A 22790-nucleotide genomic window follows, 5' to 3' on the forward strand; every position below is an offset into this window, starting at 1 on the left:
CTATAGCACCTACCAGATGGAAGGAGTATAAAAAGTCCATAGTTAGGATGAGATGCATCCTTGATTATGCTTTTGGCCCTGTCCAGGCAGCATTTCTAACAGATGTTCTTGATTGTGGGAAATTGGGTGCTAATAATCTGGTGGGCAGTTTTCACCACCCGCTGGGGTAATTTACAATCTGATAACATCTTACTGCCACTTGGAAGTATTCAGTGTCGATATAAATTCTTTTATATAAATCTACTTCAGTGGTTTTCAAACTTTTTCTTTCTACTCGCATTTCATGGCTTGGCTTCACGAATAAAGATTTGGGAAGGGGGCTGCCCACATCTACCGCAGGCTCACTGGAGGCGGACAAGGCCAACATGGGACAGACATGCCCAGCCACAGCAGCTGCAAGGGAAATTCTGTTCTGGGTTTGGTGCTGCTGTGTCATGGATCTTCCTCCATCTCCTTTTGTCCTCAAGGTCAGCCCTGCATGCACTCTCGAAGGAGGGGACAGATTAGTGAATGGTGTGGCGCTAGGCCATGCGATTGGAGGAAATGGTACTATGACAGGCACCAAGAGATTACTTCAGAGAGTCCTTGTACCTCTTTTTCAGAGCCCCTCTGTCACGGTGGCCAGTGGAGAGTTTGCCATACAGCACAATCTTGGGCAGGTGATGATCCTCCATCCTGGAGACGTGCTCTGAGCAGTGTAGCTGTGTCTTCATCAGCATGTTCTCAATGCTGGTAACCTCTGCCTGTTCGAGAACTTCAATGTGGGTGATGAAATCACTCCAGTGGATGTTGAGAATGGTTCAGGGCAGTGTTGGTGGAAGTGCTCAAGGTGTTGTAGGTGGAGGTGGTAGGTGACCCACGATTCGGAGACGTACAGGAGGGTGGTCAGTACAACGGCTCTGTACACACTGATCTTTGTGCCTTTCTTCAGATGATTGTTGTTCTAGACTTATACAGCCTGCCAAATGCACTGTTTGCCTTCGCCAGTCTGTTGTCAACCTCTTTATTGATCTTGGCACATGCCAAGATTGTGCACCCCAAATGGACTGTCTTCAGCTCAGTTTCACCAATGGTAATATGGGGAGGGTGGTACTCTTCCTGAGGTGTGGGCCGATGGCGAACTTCTATCTTCTTCAAGCTGATTCCTGTCCGAAGAGCTCAGCAGCCTTCGCAAAGCAGAATGTTAAACGCTGAAAGGCTGTCTCTGATTGGGCAACAAGGGCAGCATTGTCAGCAAAGAGTAGCTCTCAAATAAATTGCTCCAATGTCTTGGTGTGGGACTATAGTCGCCTCAGATTGAACAGGCTGCCATCGGTGCAGTATCGGATGTGGACACCCTCCTCATCAACAAAGTTTTTGGAGCATCGTGCTGAAAGCAGTCGGCGTGAGACGCAGCATTGCTTTACACCATTGCCTATGAGAAGGGCTCTGAGAGGTCACTGTGGTGTCTGACGTGGCCACGCTGATCTTTACGTAGCTGGATGACTATGGTGAGGAACTTTGAGTGGATATACCATTAGTTCCATGATTTGCCACAAACCTTTCCTGCTCACAATGTCGAGCACTTTGGTAAGGTCAACAAACTTCATGTACAGTTCCTTATTCTGTTCCCTACACTTCTCCTGGAGCTGCCCGAGAACAAATACACATCGATGGTGCTCCAGTTGGCTCTGAAACCACACCAACTCTCTGGGAGGTGTTCTTCCACAATGATGGGCACCAATCTGTTCAGGAGTTCTCTTGCAAGGATTTTTCTCATGGTGGAGAGCAGAGTTATCCCCCAGTAATTGGACTTTTCTCCCTTGTTCTTGTACAGGGTGATGATGACTGCATCACAGAGGTCCTGTGGTAGTTTCCCTTATTCCCAGCAGCAAAGAACTCATGGAGTTTGGTTTGTAACACTGGGTCCCCATACTTCCAAACCTCTGGTGGGATTCCATCGACTCCTGTTGCCTTACCACTTTTCAGCTGCTCTACGAGCTTGAACATCTCTTCTAGGGTTGGAATCTTGTCCAGTTTTGTTTTCTCTTGCTGTTGTGGGATATGATGAGTTGCTAAGTCTTGGGCCATACAGTTGGTGCTGTTTCGACTGTCATCAGTTCAGGATGGACGCCTTGTCTGTGTAGTGCGCCTGGCCATCTGCACAATGCAAGGGACTCTGGACCTGGTGCAAATGGCCAAACACAGCCTTCAGGGTTTCATAAACCCTCTGTCGTCACTGGTGTCCACACAAAGCTGAGTTCTCTCTGTGTGATTGGTCTACCACATGTTCTGAATCTCTTGAAACCTGCGTTGGAGATTGCTGGAGAAGGCACAAGGCTTCTTTCTCATCAAGACAAGATTGCTAAGCAATGTGAGTCTGGTTGGCGGATCTCTTCTTTGACCTCCTGGTTGTTTTCATCAACCCAATCTTTGTTCTTCTTTGTAAAAAAACCCTATGCCATAGGTGCTCTGTGATCAGCAAGGGATTACTTAAGGTAGTACGTGAGTGGGGAAAAGCGTTGAGAACCACTGCTCTAGACTCGATTGTTATTAAAATATTTTGCTTGAGAAAAATTGTCATTGGCCCACTTCCTTTGGAGTTATGAAACCATGCACATAATGAGTCAATTAGGTACAATTAAAATAGTGGTTTTCAAACTTTATCCACTCACATACCACCTAAAGTAATTCCTTACTAATCAGAGAGCACCTATGGCATAGGGAATACTTAAAATAGGATGTGAATGCAAAGAAAAGGGTTGAAAACCATTGATCTACTTGTTTCAGCCATTTCCTTGCTTGACCATGATTATCTCAATTTCTGGATATATATGGGGCAGTGAACTTGGTCCCAGTTATCACTCATCAATCTAATATTGTTGAACAAAATACATTTTCTTAAGATACCCACAAACTTGCTCAACAAATAAGTTTGATGGTCCCTTTAACTTTGAAATATCGGAACCCAAAGTATTTATTTGATTTTTTACTCCTCACTTTTGTAACACCAGTTATGGTGATAATAGATTAATATTAACATACTGACATTTTTTTTCAATAAAATTTGATTTAAACAGTTCTGCTTATACTATATAGTAGTTTACATTTTTGTACCGAGAGGTTAACAACAACACCAGCATGAAGTGCAATGCTACAAGAAACTATAATACATTGTGCAAATGTCATTGATGAATGGAACTGTCACAGAACTGCCACTGCAGGACACTTTTTTTAAGAAAAAAAATTGTTCCCCAGCAAAAAGATCTCAGCTAGGGTAAAGCAAAATGGAGTTTATGTACACAGATTTGACTTCAGGGTTCCAGAGGGGTGCTGTTCAAATACAAATAAAAACAAGTAGATCTAATAATAAATGACTGCATGATATGTAAAATTATGGCAAACTAATACACTGCCAAGTGAGGTTAATATACCTTAGGTGCAGTGAAGATTCAAGTCAACCAGAACGAAGAATGGGGTATATAAAGCTCCTGTCAGCCAAGCTAAAAGGAAAAAAAAAGACATCTGCAAATATTTCGCCCCCCAACTCTACCCCCCCCCCCAACATTGTTCAGCTTGGAGTCAGATACACAAATTTAAATAGTCCCACAACAGTAAACAAAATTTGATGAACCCTCTCAAATGTAGGTGTTAGTGTGCAGTTATTCTTTTAGCAACAGTACCATATATTGCTGCCTAACCATGTCAGGCTGAAAAAAAATGCTCAAAATGTATACAAAAGCAGAAAATTGTGGAATTATTCAACAAATCAAGCAGCATCTCTGAAGAGATTGAGAGTCAACATTTCAGGATTGATGGCCTGTGGATCGAACATTCTATATTTGTCTCAGACATCCAACATTGTTAGTATAGGTTGAACCTCTAATCCAGCGATGTCGGGGCCTGGCCATTGCCAGACCACAGAAAATGCCAGAAAACAGAAACAAGCTCCTGAAGGAACCCCCAATGTAAACATATCAAAGGTAGAACAAAGCTTAAAACAGGAAATCATAATGTGGTGGTGCAGTTAGCACCGTGCCTTTACAGCACCAGCGATTTGGACGTTAGTACAAACTCCTTACAGACAACGTGATACTCGAACCCGAGTCCTAATCATGGCTGCTTCAACCTTTACAGCACCAGCGATCGGGACCGGGGTTCTAGTCCTGTGCTGTCTGAAAGGAGTTTGTACTAATAGCAGCAGATTCAAAATGTGCCAGATCATGGGAATTGCCAGACCATAGAGGTTCAAACTGTACTTTGTTTCTCCATTATATATCCATCTTACAGTTCCAGCAATTTTTCCCCTTCACTTCTGCTCTCATTCATCTTGTGCAACTTGTATTTTCCCCAGCCAGACCATTGGTGATTAACAAGACTTCACCCACCTGTTTTTATTGGAGCACCATCACCACTTTGCCATTCAGTAACTCATGGGTCCACACCCTATCAAAGGGATGCCCTTTGTTCTCACCATCTCTCTTTCTCTGCAAAACTGAACAACGAAATACCACTCCAACTCCATCTTTATATTTGCTGATAACAGTACAGTAGTGGATGGATATCAATTAACCATGAGACAGAAAACAGGAAAGAGAGTGAAAGTCTAATGGCATGGAGCCTAGATAACTTTCTGACAGTAAGATGAAGATGATTTTAGAGTGCAGATGAACAGCACTGAACATGAACAGTGCTGAGGTTGAAAGTAGGGAACTTCAACATCTTTGGAATAAACACCTCCAGTGAAATGACCTGGGGCAAGTACACTGATGTGACTGTCAAATGTACTAAAGCCTTTACTTTCTTAGAAAACTAAAATGAGTTTCAGCACCCCTTTTCTCCCTGTCCTTCAACAACCTCTATAGGGGCATCACTGAAAGCATACTTGCTGGATGCATTACAGTATGGCAAGGGAGCTGTTCAGATCAAGATCGGAAGCTGCAGAAAGTAGTGAGTGCAGTTCTGAATATAACATAAACCTCTCTATAGAATCAATACCTCCCACTGCCTAGGAAAGGCAGCCAATAAACGAAGATGCATAATGCCCCAGACTCATTCTTCTTCCATTGGGTAAAAGGGATAAGAGTGTGAAAGCACATACTAACAGGCTTAAATACAGGTCTTCCTAGCATTTATCAGGTGCCTGAATGAACTCATAACAGCACTATCGTGCTGCCTTTGCTTGGCACTAATTGGTCTTTCTTTTCATTGCAATCCTATACTTAAATTGTGCCGACAACTTGTTTGTTTGCTTTCTTGCTGAGGAACCATTTTCACTGTTATGAACTAACAAAGGAACAGCAATGGAAAATTCACTAGACAATAGTAAATTCAAAATAAATTTTTATTAAACTATTAATAACATAAAATGTATTACTTATCTCAGAAATTACCTCAAATTCCCACTATGCGCAATTCTAAGTAGGGTGTGTGTGTGTGTGTGTGTGTGTGTGTGTGTGTGTGTGTGTGTGTGTGTGTGTGTGTGTGTGCGCGCGCGCGTGAGAGAGAGAAATATATCAGGTATATATAATTAGCATCAACTAGAATGTAAAATTGAGTTACATACATTACAATAAACACATACAATAAAAACACACAATCAACCATGTACAATTAAAACCACATTATTCTAAAATAAATTGTTTAAAAAAATTACTGATTCTAAAATACAAGTGCAGCACCGCTCAATGCCGTGAATTGGTATTTAACATTATCACGGATTTATGAAAAAAGCTCTTTTTAAATCTAGTAGTTCGAGCAAATGGGAGGAGAGCAAATAGTTCACCACCTGTTTTTATTGGAGCACCATCACCACTTTGCCATTCAGTAACAATGTTAGGATATGTTGTTTCTTTCATGGTATTCCTTGCCCTGTCCAAACATCGTCCCCTATAGACAGATTCAATGGTAGGCAATTGCATTCCAACAACCCACTGGACTGCCTTCTTATCTTGTGCAGAACAATTCCCATACCACAATGAAATACTGTAAGTCAATACCCTCTCAATAGTACATCTATAGAAAAGCCAACAACCTTCTGAGCTGAGGTGCAACTTACTCATACATTTCCAAAAAATTAAGACGTCGTTGATGAATTCAAAGACAGTGAGATCAGAGATATTTCAAGCTCTGTGACCTCTCCATTGATGTAAATCAGGACACCAGTGTGGCTTCCCACCGTCTAAAATCCACAATGATCTCTATTGTCTTCTGAGTTTTGAGTAAGATTGTTCTCAGCACACCACAAGGCTAGGTGCTGAATCTCACCACTACAGGCCATTTCATCATCCCATGATCAGGCCTACCACCGTGGTGTCATCTGCGAACTTTATAATTAAGTTTGAATTGTACATAGGAACACAGTAGAAGAAAAAGATGGAATACAAAAGGGGGCTCAGCACGCAACCCTGGGGCATTCCAGTATTCAAGGTGATAATGGAGGAGAAAGTATTGTCCAACCTAACAGACTGGGGTCTGTTAGTAAGGAAATCCAGAATCCAATTACAAAGGGATGAGCTGATACCATATGAACAAGGTTTGGTTTTATGCTTTGATGTTGAAAGCCAAACTATAATCAATAATAGTACTCTTACAAAAGAGTTCGGTCTATCTAGGTGAGTCAGAGAAGAGTGTAGCACTGTTGAAATGGCATCCTCTGTCAACCTATTAACATGATAAGCAAATCGATGTTGATCCATAGTGGCAGGAAAACAAGATTTCAAGTAAGATAAAACCAACCTCTCAAAACACTTTGCGATGATGAGTGAGTGCAACTGGGCAGTAGTCATTCAGACTCATGGCAGTTGAGCGCTTTGTTACAGGCACAATTATAGCAGTTTTAAAACATGTTGGCACAACAGCCTTGGCTAAGGACAGATTAAAAATATCCGTAAAAACCTCAGCCAACTGATCTGTGCAAGTTCTAAGCACTTGACCAGGAATGCCTTCCATTCCAGCTGCCTACTGTACATTCACCCTACTAAAAATGGCCCATACATCTGTAATAGAAAACGAGAGAAGTGATTCATTTGGTGAAAGATCCACCTCGAAAGGGACATCCTTTTTTCTCAATTGAAATGAACATAAAAATAATTATGCTTCTCAAAGAATTTTAAGGAGTCACAGCTAGAAACAGGTGCTATACCAGATGATTTATAATCTGTGACAACCTGTATACCGTGCCTTTATAATGTTTAGTGTTAAACTAAAGATTAACACAAATCCATTACAACTGTATTTGTTATTTTGTGACCACTTAGAAACATGAAACCATTAAAAATCCTTGCATTCCAAACTACAAATAAAAATGACATCACAGTAAGATGCACATCAGAGAAGTAACAGTTTCCTGTTCCACGCATACAGGAATATTTGTTTTCCGATGGACGTGCAAATTTCCTGCGCTCACTATTGCCTTTACAACCAACTTGGTCATCAGTCAAGTTTCTTTTCCTCCACCTTTCAACTTTGTTCACATCACCATTCTACCAATAAATCCCATTGTGACTGCAAACATTGCTAAGAGCACATATTGGTCAAGGATGAGCTAAACTCTTTTAGTTACCATTCTCCGATTAGCGTGATCATATCCCTGTAGGAAATCATGTAACAGTTCATTTCAGTACTATCACGTGGGAAATAAATTAAGAGAACATTCAGGTTAGGACGCAAGAAAAATGGCAACTTTACAAACCAACTAACCAAATTTGTTTCAGTATCCAATGTCAGGGCTAAAGAATGTATCCAAAACTGTACAGTATACCAAGTGGAAGAAAGGCAAGAGAAATCAAGTCACAAACAACTGGATTCCCAGATTTTTAAATATCTCTTCCCCTTTCACCTACCACTGGTTACCTCAAACTCTTGAAATTCCTTTCTAACCATTAATCATGGCATCACTTGGCATGACATCCTTTTAAAAACTATTCCCTAAAGCATCACAGCTCAACTCCCGAGTTAAAATATTATGAAATGCAAATTGTTGCTAGATTCCTACCCTATGTTGAACCAGCTGAACTTGGCCAGGACTCCTCCTTGAAGAGGACCTAAAATTGTCCACAGGGATGAACTTACTTAATGCAATCCGCACATAGATTTCTAATGCTTAATACCCAGCTCATGCTTGAAAATTTACATGCACAGTTACTCCCAAGCAGCATACACCTCCTAAATCTAATTTAGCACGTTGATAAGGTCCCGCATAAGCGACTGGTTTCCAAAATCAAGGCTCATGGGATTGGGGGCAAAGTAGTGATGTGGATTGAGAACTGGCTGGCAGGTAGAAGACAGAGAGTTGGGATAAATGGCTCGTTTTCTGAGTGGCAGGCGGTGACCAGTGGGGTGCCACAGGGATCTGTACTGGGACCCCAGCTGTTCACAATTTACATTAATGATCTGGATGAGGGGATTGGATGGAATATCTCCAAATTTGCAGATGACACGAAGCTAGGAGGGGTTGTGTGCACGGAAGAGGGGGTCAGGAAGCTCCAGTGTGATTTGGATAAATTGAGGGACTGGGCAGATACATGGCAAATGCACTACAATGTGGATAAATGTGAGGTTATCCACTTTAGTAATACAAACTGGAGGGCAGATTACTATTTGAATGGCAATCGATTAAGAGATGGGGAAGTGCAGAGAGACCTAGGGGTACTTGTACACCAGTCTCTGAAGGCGAGCATGCAGGTACAGCAGGCGGTTAAAAAGGCAAATGGTATGTTGGTCTTCATATCAAGAAGGTTTGAGTATAGGAACAAGGATACCTTACTGCAGCTGTACAGGGCCTTGGTGAGACCCCACCTGGAGTATTGTGTGCAGTTTTGGTCACCTGATCTAAGGAAGGATGTCCTTGCAATGGAGGGAGTGCAAAGACGATTCACCAGGCTGATACCTGGAATGGCAGGAATGACTTATGAGGAAAGATTGCGCAAATTGGGATTGTACTCGCTGGAGTTTAGAAGATTGAGAGGGGATCTCATAGAGACCTATAAAATTCTGGCAGGACTGGACAGAGTGGATGCAGATGGGATGTTTCCAATAATGGGAAAATCCAGAACCCGGGGCCATGGTTTGAGGATAATAGGCAAAGCATTTAGGACCAAGATGAGAAGCAATTTCTTTACCCAGAGGGTGGCGAATCTGTGGAATTCATTGCCACAGAGGGCAGTAGAGGCAGGTTCATTAAATATATTTAAGAGGGAATTAGATCTATTTCTTCAGTATAAGGGCATTAAAGGTTACGGAGAGAAGGCGGGGAAGGGGTACTGAACTTTAAGATCAGCCATGATCTCGTTGAATGGTGGAGCAGGCTCGAAGGGTCGAATGAGCTACTCCTGCTCCTATCTTCTATGTTTCTATAAGTCTTCAAACAGTAAGGGGCTGATGGTTGAGGAAAAGATGGAAAACTTTATCTTGTGAATGAGAAGGAAGGAGTTTGACAATGTAAAAAGGCAAAGGCATTCCAAAAGCTTGAAATATTCGATGATGTATCCCGGGACTCTGAGGGTCGAAGTACCAGAAGGTAATCAGCAATTTTTTAAGACTAAGAACAAAGTGGAAGACTTCCTGTAAGGCTTATGAAATTACTAAGGATGTCAAAGACTAAATAATGTTTACAATAGGACTGTAAAACTTGTATTTTTTTTAAATCATCTTGTATTTATTGCTGAAAAGTAAATTTTATTGAAATGTTTAACGGAGAGCTCAGAAAAGTGCGAAAACTCGAGAAAAGTAGAAGAGTGGAGACTCCGGTCTAAGGGGGAGAATGGCCCCCGGAGAGGAGTATCTATAAAAGATGGTGCTAAAGGGAGGGGTTCTTCTTCCTCAAAAGATTCTGCGAGGGCTTCTCCCATGGGGTTTCCTGCTTATGTCACCGTCAGGGAAGGGACATTGTATGTGTTTTTTTTAAAAAGATCACTGTATTATTTAAACAATCAAAAAGGTTTTATTGTTGAACAATATTTGTTTAAAATTTGATATGGATAGAACACTAAAATTTATTAATGTTAATGGGATAAACTGAACAGTGAAAAGGAAGCGGGTCTGGGCACACCTAAAAAAATTAAAGGCAGACAGTCTTTCTACAAGAAACACATCTTACTAAATCAGAACATGCTAAATTAAAAAGAGAATGGGTGGGACAAGTAATATAATTTTCATTTAGTTCAAAAGCAAAAAGAGTAGTAATTTTAATTAATAAATATACCAATAATAATAAGAGAGACACTGACCGACAAAACCAGAAGATTTATAATGGGACATTGTAAAATTTATGCAGAATCATGGACTTTTGTGAATATCTATGCACCAAATTATGACGATGAAGACATTATGAATGATATTTTTTAAAACATATACTGGTCAGAGGAGATTTCAATTTCTGTCGAGATCCAATATTGGATAAATCAGCGGAACAGTGCAACACTATCATTTATGAATGATTTATATTTAATTGATGTCTGCCCAATTAAAAAGTAGAGTGGTAAAAACAAAATCTGGTGAGACTTCTATCAGATCATTCACCGTTAACTTTATTGCAATAACGGACAAATGAAAGTGTGCATAGATGGTGTCTCAATGCCACAATGTTGAAGAGGAAGGACTTTTGTCAGTTTATTAGGAGACAGATGGAATTATTTTTATATACTAATCTTTCTTCTACTGATAATAGCTTTTTAATATGGGATACGCTTAAAGCTTATCTAAAAGGACAAATTATTTCTTATACAAAGAATCTTGAGAGAATATGCTACAGAGTTGGATGGTATGGAGAAAGATATAAAGAATATCAGAGAACAAGGTTATAAGAAAAATATAGATTATTAGAGAATGAAAAAACTAAAATATAACACATTACAAACAAATAGAACATTAAAAAAAACTATAAAAACTTTAAAAAATTAAGAATTAGAACACACATGTCAAACTCAGGACCACGGGCCAAATTTTGCCCATGATATAATTATATTTGGCCCACAAGATCATATCAAATATGTATTAGAGCTGGCCCGCTGGCCGCCATGCCAGTATAGCACATGCACAGCTAATACTACAAATCCCAGAATGCTTTGCAAATGCATTGGCGCTGGCCCGTCAGCCCGCTAATCGCCCCCACCTCCTCTCTTTACTTTCATTTTCGCCTGCGACCTGTCGCCTAACTCACATGTAATAAACCCCTTATGAAAAATGGCCAAACGAAAGACAGAAAACAGGACCTTTCAAGACAGGTGGGAGGCAGACTATATGTTCATCATTTTAGAAGACAAACCTGTTTGTCATTGAAGCAAGTTGTTATTTTTTTGACTTGTTGGCTTGTTAAAAAAAATACATTTAAAAGGAGCTTAAAGGCTATAGAGAAATATTATTTATTGAATATTTTATTTCTCATTTGTTAATGCTTCTACTGGAAAGAGTTTAACCAAAACTATTATTAAACATTTATTTTAATAAGAAAAAGTTTAACATTACATATATTGAAAGAAGAGAAAATATGCAGATGTTGTTGAAAATTTTCAATAAATATTCAGTTTGGCCCACGACTTAGTCCAAGTTTTTAATTTTGGCCCTCTGTGAATTTGAGTTTGACACCCCTGAATTAGAAGAACCGACACATTAACTTTTATCTTGGCAGATAAATCATCTAGAATGATAAATGCAATAAAAACAGAGGCTGATATTATAACAATCAAAAAGAAATAATATTTTTAGACAATACTATACAAAATTACAAAAATCAGAATTTTTAGGAGATGAAAATGAGATGGACAAATTTTTAACAAATGTTGAACTTCCAAAATTGGAAGATAGAGAGCAAGTTGATTTAGATGCCCCTTTCACAAGAAAAGAAATTGAGAAAGCTTTGGGTATTTTACAATCTTAAAAATCTCCAGGGGAAGATGAATTTCCTCCCGAGTTCTACAGATAATTTAAAGCCTTGCTGATGCCTCTCATGATGAATGTATTGGACCAGGCAGAGGGGACCCAGACCCTCCTGGAATATTTTCCAACTGCTATAATTACAGTGCTACCAAAGAAAAGTAGAGACCCATTAAAAACTTCATATAGACCTATGCTAATTACCTTAATGCTAATTATAAAATATAGGCAAAGACACTAGCTAATAGATTGGGACAATGTCTACAAAAATTAATACTTACAGATCAGATGGGATCTGACATTCATCAAATAGTCGAAGTAGACTATTTAATAAAATACATATAGAAAAATCAAAGTTGAATCAGACTATAACCATCTCCCTAGATGCAGAAAAAGCATTTGATTGATTAGAATGGTCTTTCTTACTTAAAGCATTGGAAAAATTTGGTATAGGCAGAAAATTTAGAAACTGGATAAGAACTCATCATAAACCAAAAGTCAAAATTATAACTAATAATCAGATGTCAGCAGTTTTTCCCTTGAGTAGATTGAGTCGACAGGGGTGTCCTTTGTCCCCAGCGCTTTTTATCCTAGCTATCAATCCACTGGCAGAGATTATAAGGAGAGATCCAGATATTAAGGGATTCAATACATAAAATTAGCTTATTTGCTGATGTGCTATTATATATGACTGACCCAGCTGAATCCTTGATCAAATTACAAACAATATTAGAAAATATGGAAGCATATCCAGTTATAAAATAAACATAGACACGAGTGAGATAATGCCACTGACGAATTTTGATTGTGAAAGATATCACAAAGGTAATAGATTTAAATGGAAGATAGATGGAATCAAATATTTAGGAATAATAACAATAATTTACAGAACTTGTATAAATTTAATGATACTTCTCTTTTAGAAAAAAGAGAAAGATTTACAGAAAGGGAAAGACCTGCTGATTACTCTCATGGGAAGAGTAAATTGTATTAAAATAAAGGTGATGCTGAGATTACAGTACCTTTTTCAATCGTTGCCTATTGCATGACCTAAAAATGGATTTAAATTATTGAATAATTACAAAATGAGACTCCTATGGAATAACAATGTGTTGAGAATTTAACTGTAAAAGCTAACCTGGGTCTATAAACTGCAAGGACTTGGCTTCTGAACTTTAAGAAATACTATTTATCAGCACAAGCAAGACCTTTTTATCATTCTTTTTTGAAGAGGGCAGTCTCTCTTCTTGGACCCAAATAGGAGTGAATTCAATAGAAGAAGCAAAGGATTTTATTTATTAGTGGAATGGTAAGTTAATAACAAAAAAAAATTATATTAATACATATGATTAGAATATGGCAAGAAATAAATGAGTGTATGGGGAAAAAAAGCAGGTATTTCGTTAAGAACACGATTGTGTAAAAATGTATTGCTTCCTATGAATCTGGGTAACAAAATATTGAATTCATGGTATGATAAAGGAATACGATATATTGATGATTGTTATGTGGAGGGATCTCTTATCTTTTTAACAATTAAGAAGTAAATAGAGTAGCTAATGGGACTTTCTTTTGTTTTCTCCAGCTAAGATCATTCCTAAGAGAAAGACGGGGCCAAGTTTGTCCCACCTGAAATTAGTGAAATGGAACGAACAATTTGGCTGGGGAATACATCTAAATTAACTGAGATGGACTATGCTCTCCAGGATGAAAGTGTGAAACCAGGTTTAGAGATCGAGAGAGAGCTGGGAGTCAGATCTAGATATTGCAATAATGGAAAGATGTTGGTCTGACTGGTGTTTAGATATAGATTAGTGCAATATAATTTCCTACACCAATTACATCTCACACAACAGAAGTTTCACAAATCAAAATCTGAAATATCGAGATGTGTTTTAGGTGTGGGACCAAAATAGGAACATTCTTCCATGCTATGTGGTTGTATGTGAAGGTGAGACCTTTCTGGCAGGATATTACTGAAATATTAACAAAAGTAACAGGGGTGCCCTTCATGGGCCACCTGGAGCTTTATCTTTTGGGCAACTTCATTGAAATAAGCAACAAACCAACTAAATTCCAAGTTTAATTTGTTAAAATAGCTTTAGCAGTGGCTAAGAAATGTATTGTGATTACTTGGAAATCCGACTCCCCTCTACATACAGCACGATGGACTGCTGAGATGAATAGTTGCATACCTATGAAAAAAAATTACATACAACTTAAAGAATAAATATGGCATATTTATCAAGATATGGCAGCCATATTTGGATCATATAGGGGCAAAATTATAATTCTAACTACTATAGTAAAAAGGACAATAATAGCTTCTGCTGTAGCATAAATGCAAGTGACTTCCCCATATAGAATTTTTAATGATGAACATTGATGTGAACCCCGACGATGTGTGGATCTATACAGTGTAAAAGGTATATATTTGATTTTTTTTTAAATAAAAATAAGTTGACAAATGGTCAAATTTACATTCAGGCAGAATTAATTTGGAGACTGAGTTTTTGGGAGGTAGCCATGAAGAAAGTGTTAACATAAAGAGAACTGGTGTAAATTAGTGACAAACAAAATGGCACTGAGAATAAAGCCAAAGATACAAGATAACTATTGGTCGCTAACTTGAAGCACAAACATACGGATTTCCTTATTAACATGGAACCATACAACACAATTTTTTCTTAAATGTTAAAAATGATCCTGCATTCACCACTTCAGCTGGCAGCTCATTCCACACTCTCACTACTCTCTCCGTGAAAGAGTTCCCCCTTGGCTTACTGAAATGCAAACTTACCAGATCAACACTCTTGAAGTAAAGTCTGTAGTTCGTAATATGCACCACCCCATTTTTAGGACCATTAAAGTGACATATGTAGATCACATCTTTTTCTATGGTAAAAGAAAATAATTCTCATTAGGTATTAGAAGCCAGGAAACAAAAAAATGCAACTTTTTTTTTTAAACTTTTAAAATGTATAAGAAATACATTAAAGAAATACCATCTCTTAATTATAATTGCAATGAGAACACAACTCGTGGAAGGCTATTCAACCATAAAAGTAGCCGACTTTGAATAAGATCATTGTGGTACATCAGCTCCCTTTTCCGTCACTTAATTCATGTAAATATCAAAATGAAAGAGGAAAATAGTAATTATCAATATGATAAACTTGCAGCAGGTCCCAATGGTTCCGTTTCAGGCAAAAACACCGTCAGCATGATCTTACCTTTACTTTTAATGTCTTCTCCTGGCAATTGTGGTACATCCTCTGTTTGCTGCGTCTGAAAAGGAAAGTCAAATCAATCCTTTTAATAACTTGATGTAACAATTCCATTTGCCAAAAACGTTTACACAGTAATGATTGAAAACATTAACTCTGGTTACCCCACAAATTTAACAAATCCTCGAACATGATGACTGTCCAAATTCATTTGAGTTTTTTTTTGCACTTTGAGATCAAAATTTCAACATCAAATGTTTATTTTTCTTCAAACATTCCATTTACAGAAAGAGTAATACTTACAATTTCAGATCAATGCTCACAACATTGATGCCACGAAAAGATTTTAATTGCAGAGCTGAAGGCATCCAATTGGAATGATAGGTGGCTCATTCCTACTATTTATAATGCATCTTGTGAAAGATCAATAACTGATGAACCCATAAACAGTCAAAGAATAAATTTGGTATCTTCTCAATAGGTCAGACAACATTGACAAAGACAAACATGATAATATTTCAGTTCAGATGAAATATCATTGACCCAAATTCAAAAAACAAGCAATCTTTCATCGACACAACGTGGAATGAGTGAAGAACAAAAGATATGAAAACACAAGAATTGCAGATTCTGGAAACGTGGACAAACAATGAAAAGCTGGAAGGACTCAGCAGGTCCGACAGCATCCATGGACAGAAAGGATCAGTCAACGTTTCAAGTCGATATCCTTTTTCTCTTCTTGGATACTGCCTGGTCTGCTTCGTTCCATTAGATTCTCATTGTCAAGTCACAAGATAGGCTCGTGATAAAATGGAGTTCAAAATGAATGACGGCTGGTGCAAGCCAAGAGAGAGAATAACTTGTTAATTTTGGGCAAAAGAGATTGGATTCAAAATGGGATAGACTGTTATGTGGAGATGTTGATTATATCCCTCTATTCTCCATTATTGATGGCTAACTTTGAGTCGACAACTTTCTCATTACCACTTCCACACACAGCTTATGTTCTTCATGTTCTGTTCACTATTTTATCTTCCCAATAGTTGCCAAACCCATTGGCTGATTAGCAGCTTTAAAAAAGGTACTGCAGCTGAAGAATGAGGCCTATCATGCATTTGGTTCCCCAAATAATTTGCAGGTAGAATCACAATTTTTTTAAAATCAAAATCTGCCTGCAAAACCAAAATCTGTATTTGGATCTTTCTTAAATCACAATTTACTCTTCTCAAGATAGTAACTTATTCCATGTTATTTTTACAGGGTCTTAATCATTTTGCATGTTATCCAAGGAACTGTTTTTCATGTGCGAGTCTAGACTAACAATATTAACAGGCAACTTGTATTTGTGAGACATTGAAGCCAAGCTTGATTCTGAACCCATCCAAACTCCTCACAGTTTCCAGTTAGTCACTGAATAGCAATCTGGGAAAGTGCTCCTTACTGATATTTTTAAACCCTTTCTGCGGCATGGAACATTCACACCAATTGCATTAGTGTTTTCCCACTGCAGCTGAATCAACTTAACCCCAACCAACAATGATATGCAAAACATTCTGACTGACATATGCCAGGCCAACAAATTGCACTTTTAAAGTTGTATATAAACTAAAAGGCTAAGTTCACACATTTCAGATAACTGAACTACGTTTTAAAGTGTCCTTAAGCATGATTCAAAAGAATAATCAGGTAAAATCCAATGTTACTCAGGCTATGCTCTTTCAAAAAGTATGTTTAGCAAAGAGTAAAATATACACTTTTTTGGAATTAAATGAATTCAATCTTGCATCAGAGCAACCTTAACAGTAATTCACAAAAACTGAAAATGATATAGTTAAAATTCCATTCAGAACTACACAGAATGGAAGTCTCATATTGGACATTTAGTTCACGCCAAGCTAGTTGAACCAACAGTAACATCACAATCGATCCAAATATCCTTGGCTCATGATGCTGGAGGGAGAAAAATAAAGCTGCCAAGCCTCCCATTCTGATCTCTTACTCATGAAAAAAAATCAATGAGATCTCATTGAGGATGGAGAGTTATGGGAGTAGGTCAATGGGACTAGCAAAATAATGGTTAGCACAGACTAGAAGGGCTGAATGGCTTGTTTTCTGGGCTGTTGCGTTCTATGGTCTGTTCTGTGGCAGAACAGCTCATCAATGCCAAGTAAGCTCACATGTGAAGTAAAAACTTTTATCCACTCAAATTTCTGATCATATTTATGGTTATCACAAATGTCAACAATCAGGGGAGGAAAGAGGGAAGAAACTTACCTTCTTAAATGAAGAGCTGATTGGGGTAGAAGTGGAATACAACATCTGAGAGGATGCCGAAGCCATATTTTACCCAGCTCTTGAAGGATAAAATCTACCGCAATAGAAACAGACCAGTTAGCCACAGCAAAAGTTAGGAGGAGGTGCAAATCTTCCTGAAAGCTCAAATCAAGATGTCAACTCATCACCATTGGATTTTGATCTAATCTACAAATATATCCATGTCTAATTTTCAAGTTCTCCCTTTTCATTCTTCCCTATCACATCCAAAAGAAAGGTACAGTGGAATACTGAGCTGCCAGTCCTGCAACCAAGTCTCAGCAATGCCCACAATATCATAACTCCACTTGCTGATCCATGTTCTAAGCTCACCTGTCTTTCCTACAACAGTCCTTGCATTAAAATAGATGCAACTCAGAACATATTTCGCACTATACCCAACCTTTCTATTTCCATTTTGGTCTCCAGACCCAACATCTTTTCTCACAACCACTCTATTAGCTGCTCTGACACTGTGGTATCACCCTTTCACAACTCTAAATTTAACCCCCCCCCCCAACCGTCCCCCAAAACCCCAGAGCAGCATTCGTAAATCTTCCTGCATGAATATTGGTCGCCCTCCAATTCAGATGACAGTCTTTCCTGTAGAGGTTCCATCCTTTCTGGAAGAGAGGCCAATAATCCAAAAATCTAAAGCTATCCCACCTGCTCCATCTCATGAGCTATGTATTAAGCTGAATTAACCTCCTAGTTCTGGACTCACTAGCATGAGGCATGGATAGTAATCCAGAGATCACAACCCTGAAGATCCTTTCCTTTAACCTAGCACCTAACTTCCTGAACTCACTTTGAAGGACCTTGTCACCCTTCCTACTCATGTCATTGGTCCTTATATGAACTATGACATCTCGCTCTCACCGTTCCACTTGAGAATGATACGCCCTCTATCAAAGATATCCTTGATCCTAACACCTGAGAGACAACAGAATCCTAACAAGGCAGCTTGCCTCTTCCCCTACCCTTCCCTTCTAAGCCAAAGGACCAGACTCCACTCCAGAGTCCTGACCTCTGTGGCTTGTTTCTGGCACGGTATTCAAAACAGTTTATGAGCTGAACTCTTTCTCATTGTCACCGTTAGACAGTTTATTTGCTCAGTTAAGTACCTTCTTTCCAGTAACCATTATATTGACTGAGTTAGTGTGTTCCGAATAATGGATAGGATTTAAAAAACCTTTTTCTAGACTTTTTTGTGATGGTAGACCATTGCAATGTACATAACAATTTTTGATGGGATGAGGTCATCTTCTCAATTAAATCTGACTATACAATATGGTGATACTTCAATTTCCATGAACAATTCCAACTGGAGAAGACTTAACTCCAAATTAAAAGTTCTACATAGTCAATGAAATAAATAAGGAATGTCAATATTTACTTTTACAAAATTTAAGTTATTTATATGAAAGATCTACTACACCTTTGATAATAAAAGGCCCCACCAAAATTATTTTTCTTCAGTTGACAATATGAAACAGCTTTCTAAGCAAGGATGCCATTTCTGAGACTTTCCAAAATATGGATTTTTTAAACAAATCACTGGATTCAATATGCTCTCAAATGGCTCAGAGTTCTCTCCTTGTCTGCAGCATCAAGTTGTCCATGTTTGATATTAAAGTCAGAAACCATAGGCACTGCCCTGAGGCTGGGATGAGAACACATACTAAAAGCCTCTTTGACAGTACTTTAATTGAAAAGATTGACATTGGAAAAACACTTTAAAATGCATGCCTTCAAGATCCAACATCAATTAATCTTGATAATTTCATCTGACCTAACAGTCACAGCCTTTTAAGGGAGAATTCTGTTAACCTTTGTGAAAATGTGATTTGTACTTTCAATTTTAAATTGCTGCATAAATAAAAGGCAAAAAAACTATGGAGTTATAAGTCAGAAATTAAAAACATGCCTGAAACAGGTGGTCAGGCATCATATGTGGAGAGCAAAACAGAACTGTTCTTACCAAATATTGGCAACTTGAGAAGTTTCCCTTTTTATGTTCATAGTTTGCCGGATTTGCTTAACATAAAATAATTTTCCCTCATCTCTGCTGTGGATTCTTGATATTTTGTTCAGTAATATCTCATTATCGTCAAAATGAAAGTAATACAAATACAGTTTATTCATCCCATTCCTGTTATTAAAGTTTTGAACCAGCTGTATCATTTAGTGATTCTGCGCTGTTTAACTACAGAACCCGATCACTGAAAACAATTCTTCAGAGGGGGATTAAAAAGGTGCGATGCAATTGAAGCATCATTTCTTCAATTTTTTTTCCATTTTCACTCTAAATTAAAGGCCACCAATCACTGGAGAAGCTGCCTGTTACTAATGTTACATCTCCCAAGAAAACGACTGAAAATTAAGGGGAAAGGCTATTCGTAGGCTATTTCAGATAGCCCAAAATTTGAGATGTAAAGGCGGAGAAACTCCGCCAAAAAGCATAATCACCTACCTTTCTAAATCTGCGGAGCCGGTCTCCGAGCCACATATTCCAACCGCTCTCCGAAAGAGATAATCTCTGAGGCACAGCCCTCAGCTGATCAATCTGAATGTACAGCCGCGCTAAGCGGCTGTTTAGGGGTGGGCTGATGATGCCATCAGCCTGTGATCCATCTCCCCACTCACCTCTCTCTTTCTAAGTCAGGGGTGGCAGGAGCAGACGGCGGGTGCGAGCTGTGACAGCCACACCAGGTCGCTTTGGCCTTCAGGACTGCTCTCTGCGGCTCAAAACGTGGCAGAGCAATGGTCGTCATCCCTACCCATAATCCTCCACGCAGCTGGAACTGTTCAGGGAACCATAGAGCGGTTTCAGCTGCGTGGGGGGATTATGGGTAGGGAAGACGGCCATTGTTCTGCCGCATATTTATGATGGGTGGCGCTATGGCACCAGTCGCCTCACTTCCGTTGGATCTGGAGGGCGCTACAAGGCATCTCTGGATATGAATGAGATGCTGGAGCAGCCTTTCAGGGCTGCTGTCTGAAAAGCAAATTCCCATTTTTCCATCCTCTCCATAGCCGGTCTTAAGGCAGAGACCCAACATGAAATGGCCTAGTGACAACAATTTAATGCAAGAGAATGTAACAAAGCCAAATTTGAAGGTTGAAGCATGCTATTTTGCATTAGATTTGGAAGAGTGGTTTAATTTTCCTCACTACCAATTGATCTGATTATAGTTCTATTAAATTCCTAATAGGATATTACACACTAATTCAAACCATATGCCTCAAATATAAACACAGAATAGACTGTTACATGAAAGCACTTCTAAACAGATGAATAAAGGGCTGACCCTTTTGTTTAAAGGTGAAAGGACTATATGCAAGTCAGCCTGCAGTTGAATAAGTTGTTTATTTTTAACCTTATCACAGTTCTGGTGTGTTTGCTAATATCAGATCCATAAATCTACCCTGTCATACAGATTTTACACAAGCAAACAGTTTTGTACAATTAGGAGTACTCTCATCAAGCTATGAAGCAAATTCAGAGCAAAATGTAACAGAAAAATAGATGGACTTTGAAATTCTCTGAAATTATCACATATTCACCAGGATACTGTTATTGCTAAGAATAGCTTTCAATTTTCACTTGATTTCTGGAGAAAAAAAATTGTACACCATATTCAGAATCACTGGAAGAATTGATTCTTGGCAATCGCAAAGCCCATTTCTTTTTTGCTATATTGTACACATACAAATAAGATTCTCAATGTGAAAAACAAAAGTCCTCTCTGCTGAGAGGCATTATTTCTAAAGTCAGGTCAGAGGATAAACGAGGTCTCGATATCTCTCATCTCAAGGACAGCACATCAAGTAGAATGTCCTCCTTAAGTCTACTTTGAAACTTCAGAAAATGAAAGATCCTTGAACTTGATATTACTGTAACCGACAACCTATTGCATATCACCTATAAATGGCCCAACACTAAAGCATTGGTTATCATATTGCTTTTCACGGGGCTTCAGAGGAACAAGACAAATGCAAATTTGTTTTCTCTCTCACATGCACACAGTCATTCCAATTTAATTTTTACATTTTAAAATAATTTAGACATTCAACCCAGGCCCACAAGTCCATGCTGCCCAAATAAGCCAATTAAGGTGGGAGGAAACCAAAGTACCCAAACCCATGCAGACACAGGGAGAATGTACAAACTCCTTATAGACAGCACTGGATTTGAACCCAGGTCGTTGGCGCCGTAAGAGCATTGTGCCAACTGCTACACTAACCATGCAAATAAATGAACAAAGCAACTCAGGAAAAATTATTAATAAGAAAATTATGCTTTTTCATTGAGATAACATTTTACTTGACACAAGGACCCAAGCTGACAGGTTTTAGTTTAGTCCAAAGAAACATGAATTTTCTCAAAAATCCATAAAACAACCTGTGGTGACCGGATAACAAATAGTAATGATCAGAAAATTACTTCCTCTAATGGTGAAAGCTGAGACAATGATTTTGAAGAGAAATTGAGCAAGCACTTGAAGGAAATATTGTCGCAGATGTACAAGGATGGAGCAGAGGAATAGGATCGAGTGGATTGTTTCACAGGGAACTGTATGACTCCATGGCCAAGTGCTTTGGCAGTATGGAACATTGGGTATCTGAATCAACCAGGAGAAATGATGAGACCAGTCTAAGCATTCAATTTGCTTTTCAAACAGAAATGGCTATTACTGATTCGTCACTGATTCTGTACTGTTCCAAGTAAGAGATGGAGATAACCCAGTTTGTCAAAAATCACTATATGTTCAAATAAGTTCAGTGCAACTAACAGAATAACATTAAAATACAAGAGGATGAATCACAAGGCCCATTCAAGTTTCTGCACATCTACTTTGAAAACATTGACAATAAATGAGAATTGTTTTTTCATTATTATAAAGGATAAATCAATTACTTTTGATCAGCTACTGTCACAACTACAACTGATTAGTTAATACTCTCCAGGGTACAAATCATGAATGACCGGGAGTGCCCGTACCAGAAATGCAGACGGGCCGTCAGCAGGGGACAGCGCGGAGGTCCCGCCGGCCAGAGGCTCGTGATCCCGGCCTCACCCGGCCGTTCTTACCTCCATGGACAACTCGTGAGGATAGATCTCTATTCAGAGCATACTACAAATGATTAATGAGGTTTCAAATCTTAATGTTTCAGTATAGCAATTTTGATGAAATCACATGGGTAGCATTTACTGTAGTTTCAATGGCTCTAATAGCATAAAATCATCTCCTGGGTACTGTAGTTACTGTACAATACAGTAGCTTGGGATTAATTTTGAAAACCGTACTATAATTTTAAATATTCATAATTAAGATGGCAACTCGCTACTTTTGGCTTACTCCTGTTCTTCTGCCAAAGTAGTTTGTTCCATTG

At 38.6% G+C, this 22790-nt stretch overlaps 1 protein-coding gene across 3 annotated transcripts in view; it reads right to left on the reverse strand.

Moving 5' to 3' along the window:
- Positions 1–22790, reverse strand: part of LOC138740246 (myotubularin-like) — a 120862-nt gene that overhangs the window by 91922 nt on the left and 6150 nt on the right. For 2 of the 3 annotated variants that reach the window (XM_069892595.1, XM_069892596.1), the window contains exons 2-4: positions 17355–17448; positions 15087–15141; positions 14654–14748 (exon numbers count right to left, since the gene is read on the reverse strand). In XM_069892595.1, coding sequence (XP_069748696.1) covers positions 14654–14748; positions 15087–15141; positions 17355–17420 — 216 coding nt within the window. In that variant the 5' untranslated portion in view covers positions 17421–17448. Of the gene's footprint in view, positions 1–3413; positions 3462–14653; positions 14749–15086; positions 15142–17354; positions 17449–22790 lie in introns of those variants that run through there. The other variant, XM_069892597.1, reaches the window with a different exon arrangement.

The sequence above is a fragment of the Narcine bancroftii genome, chromosome 8, assembly GCF_036971445.1.
Source record: "Narcine bancroftii isolate sNarBan1 chromosome 8, sNarBan1.hap1, whole genome shotgun sequence".
NCBI lineage: Eukaryota > Metazoa > Chordata > Chondrichthyes > Torpediniformes > Narcinidae > Narcine > Narcine bancroftii.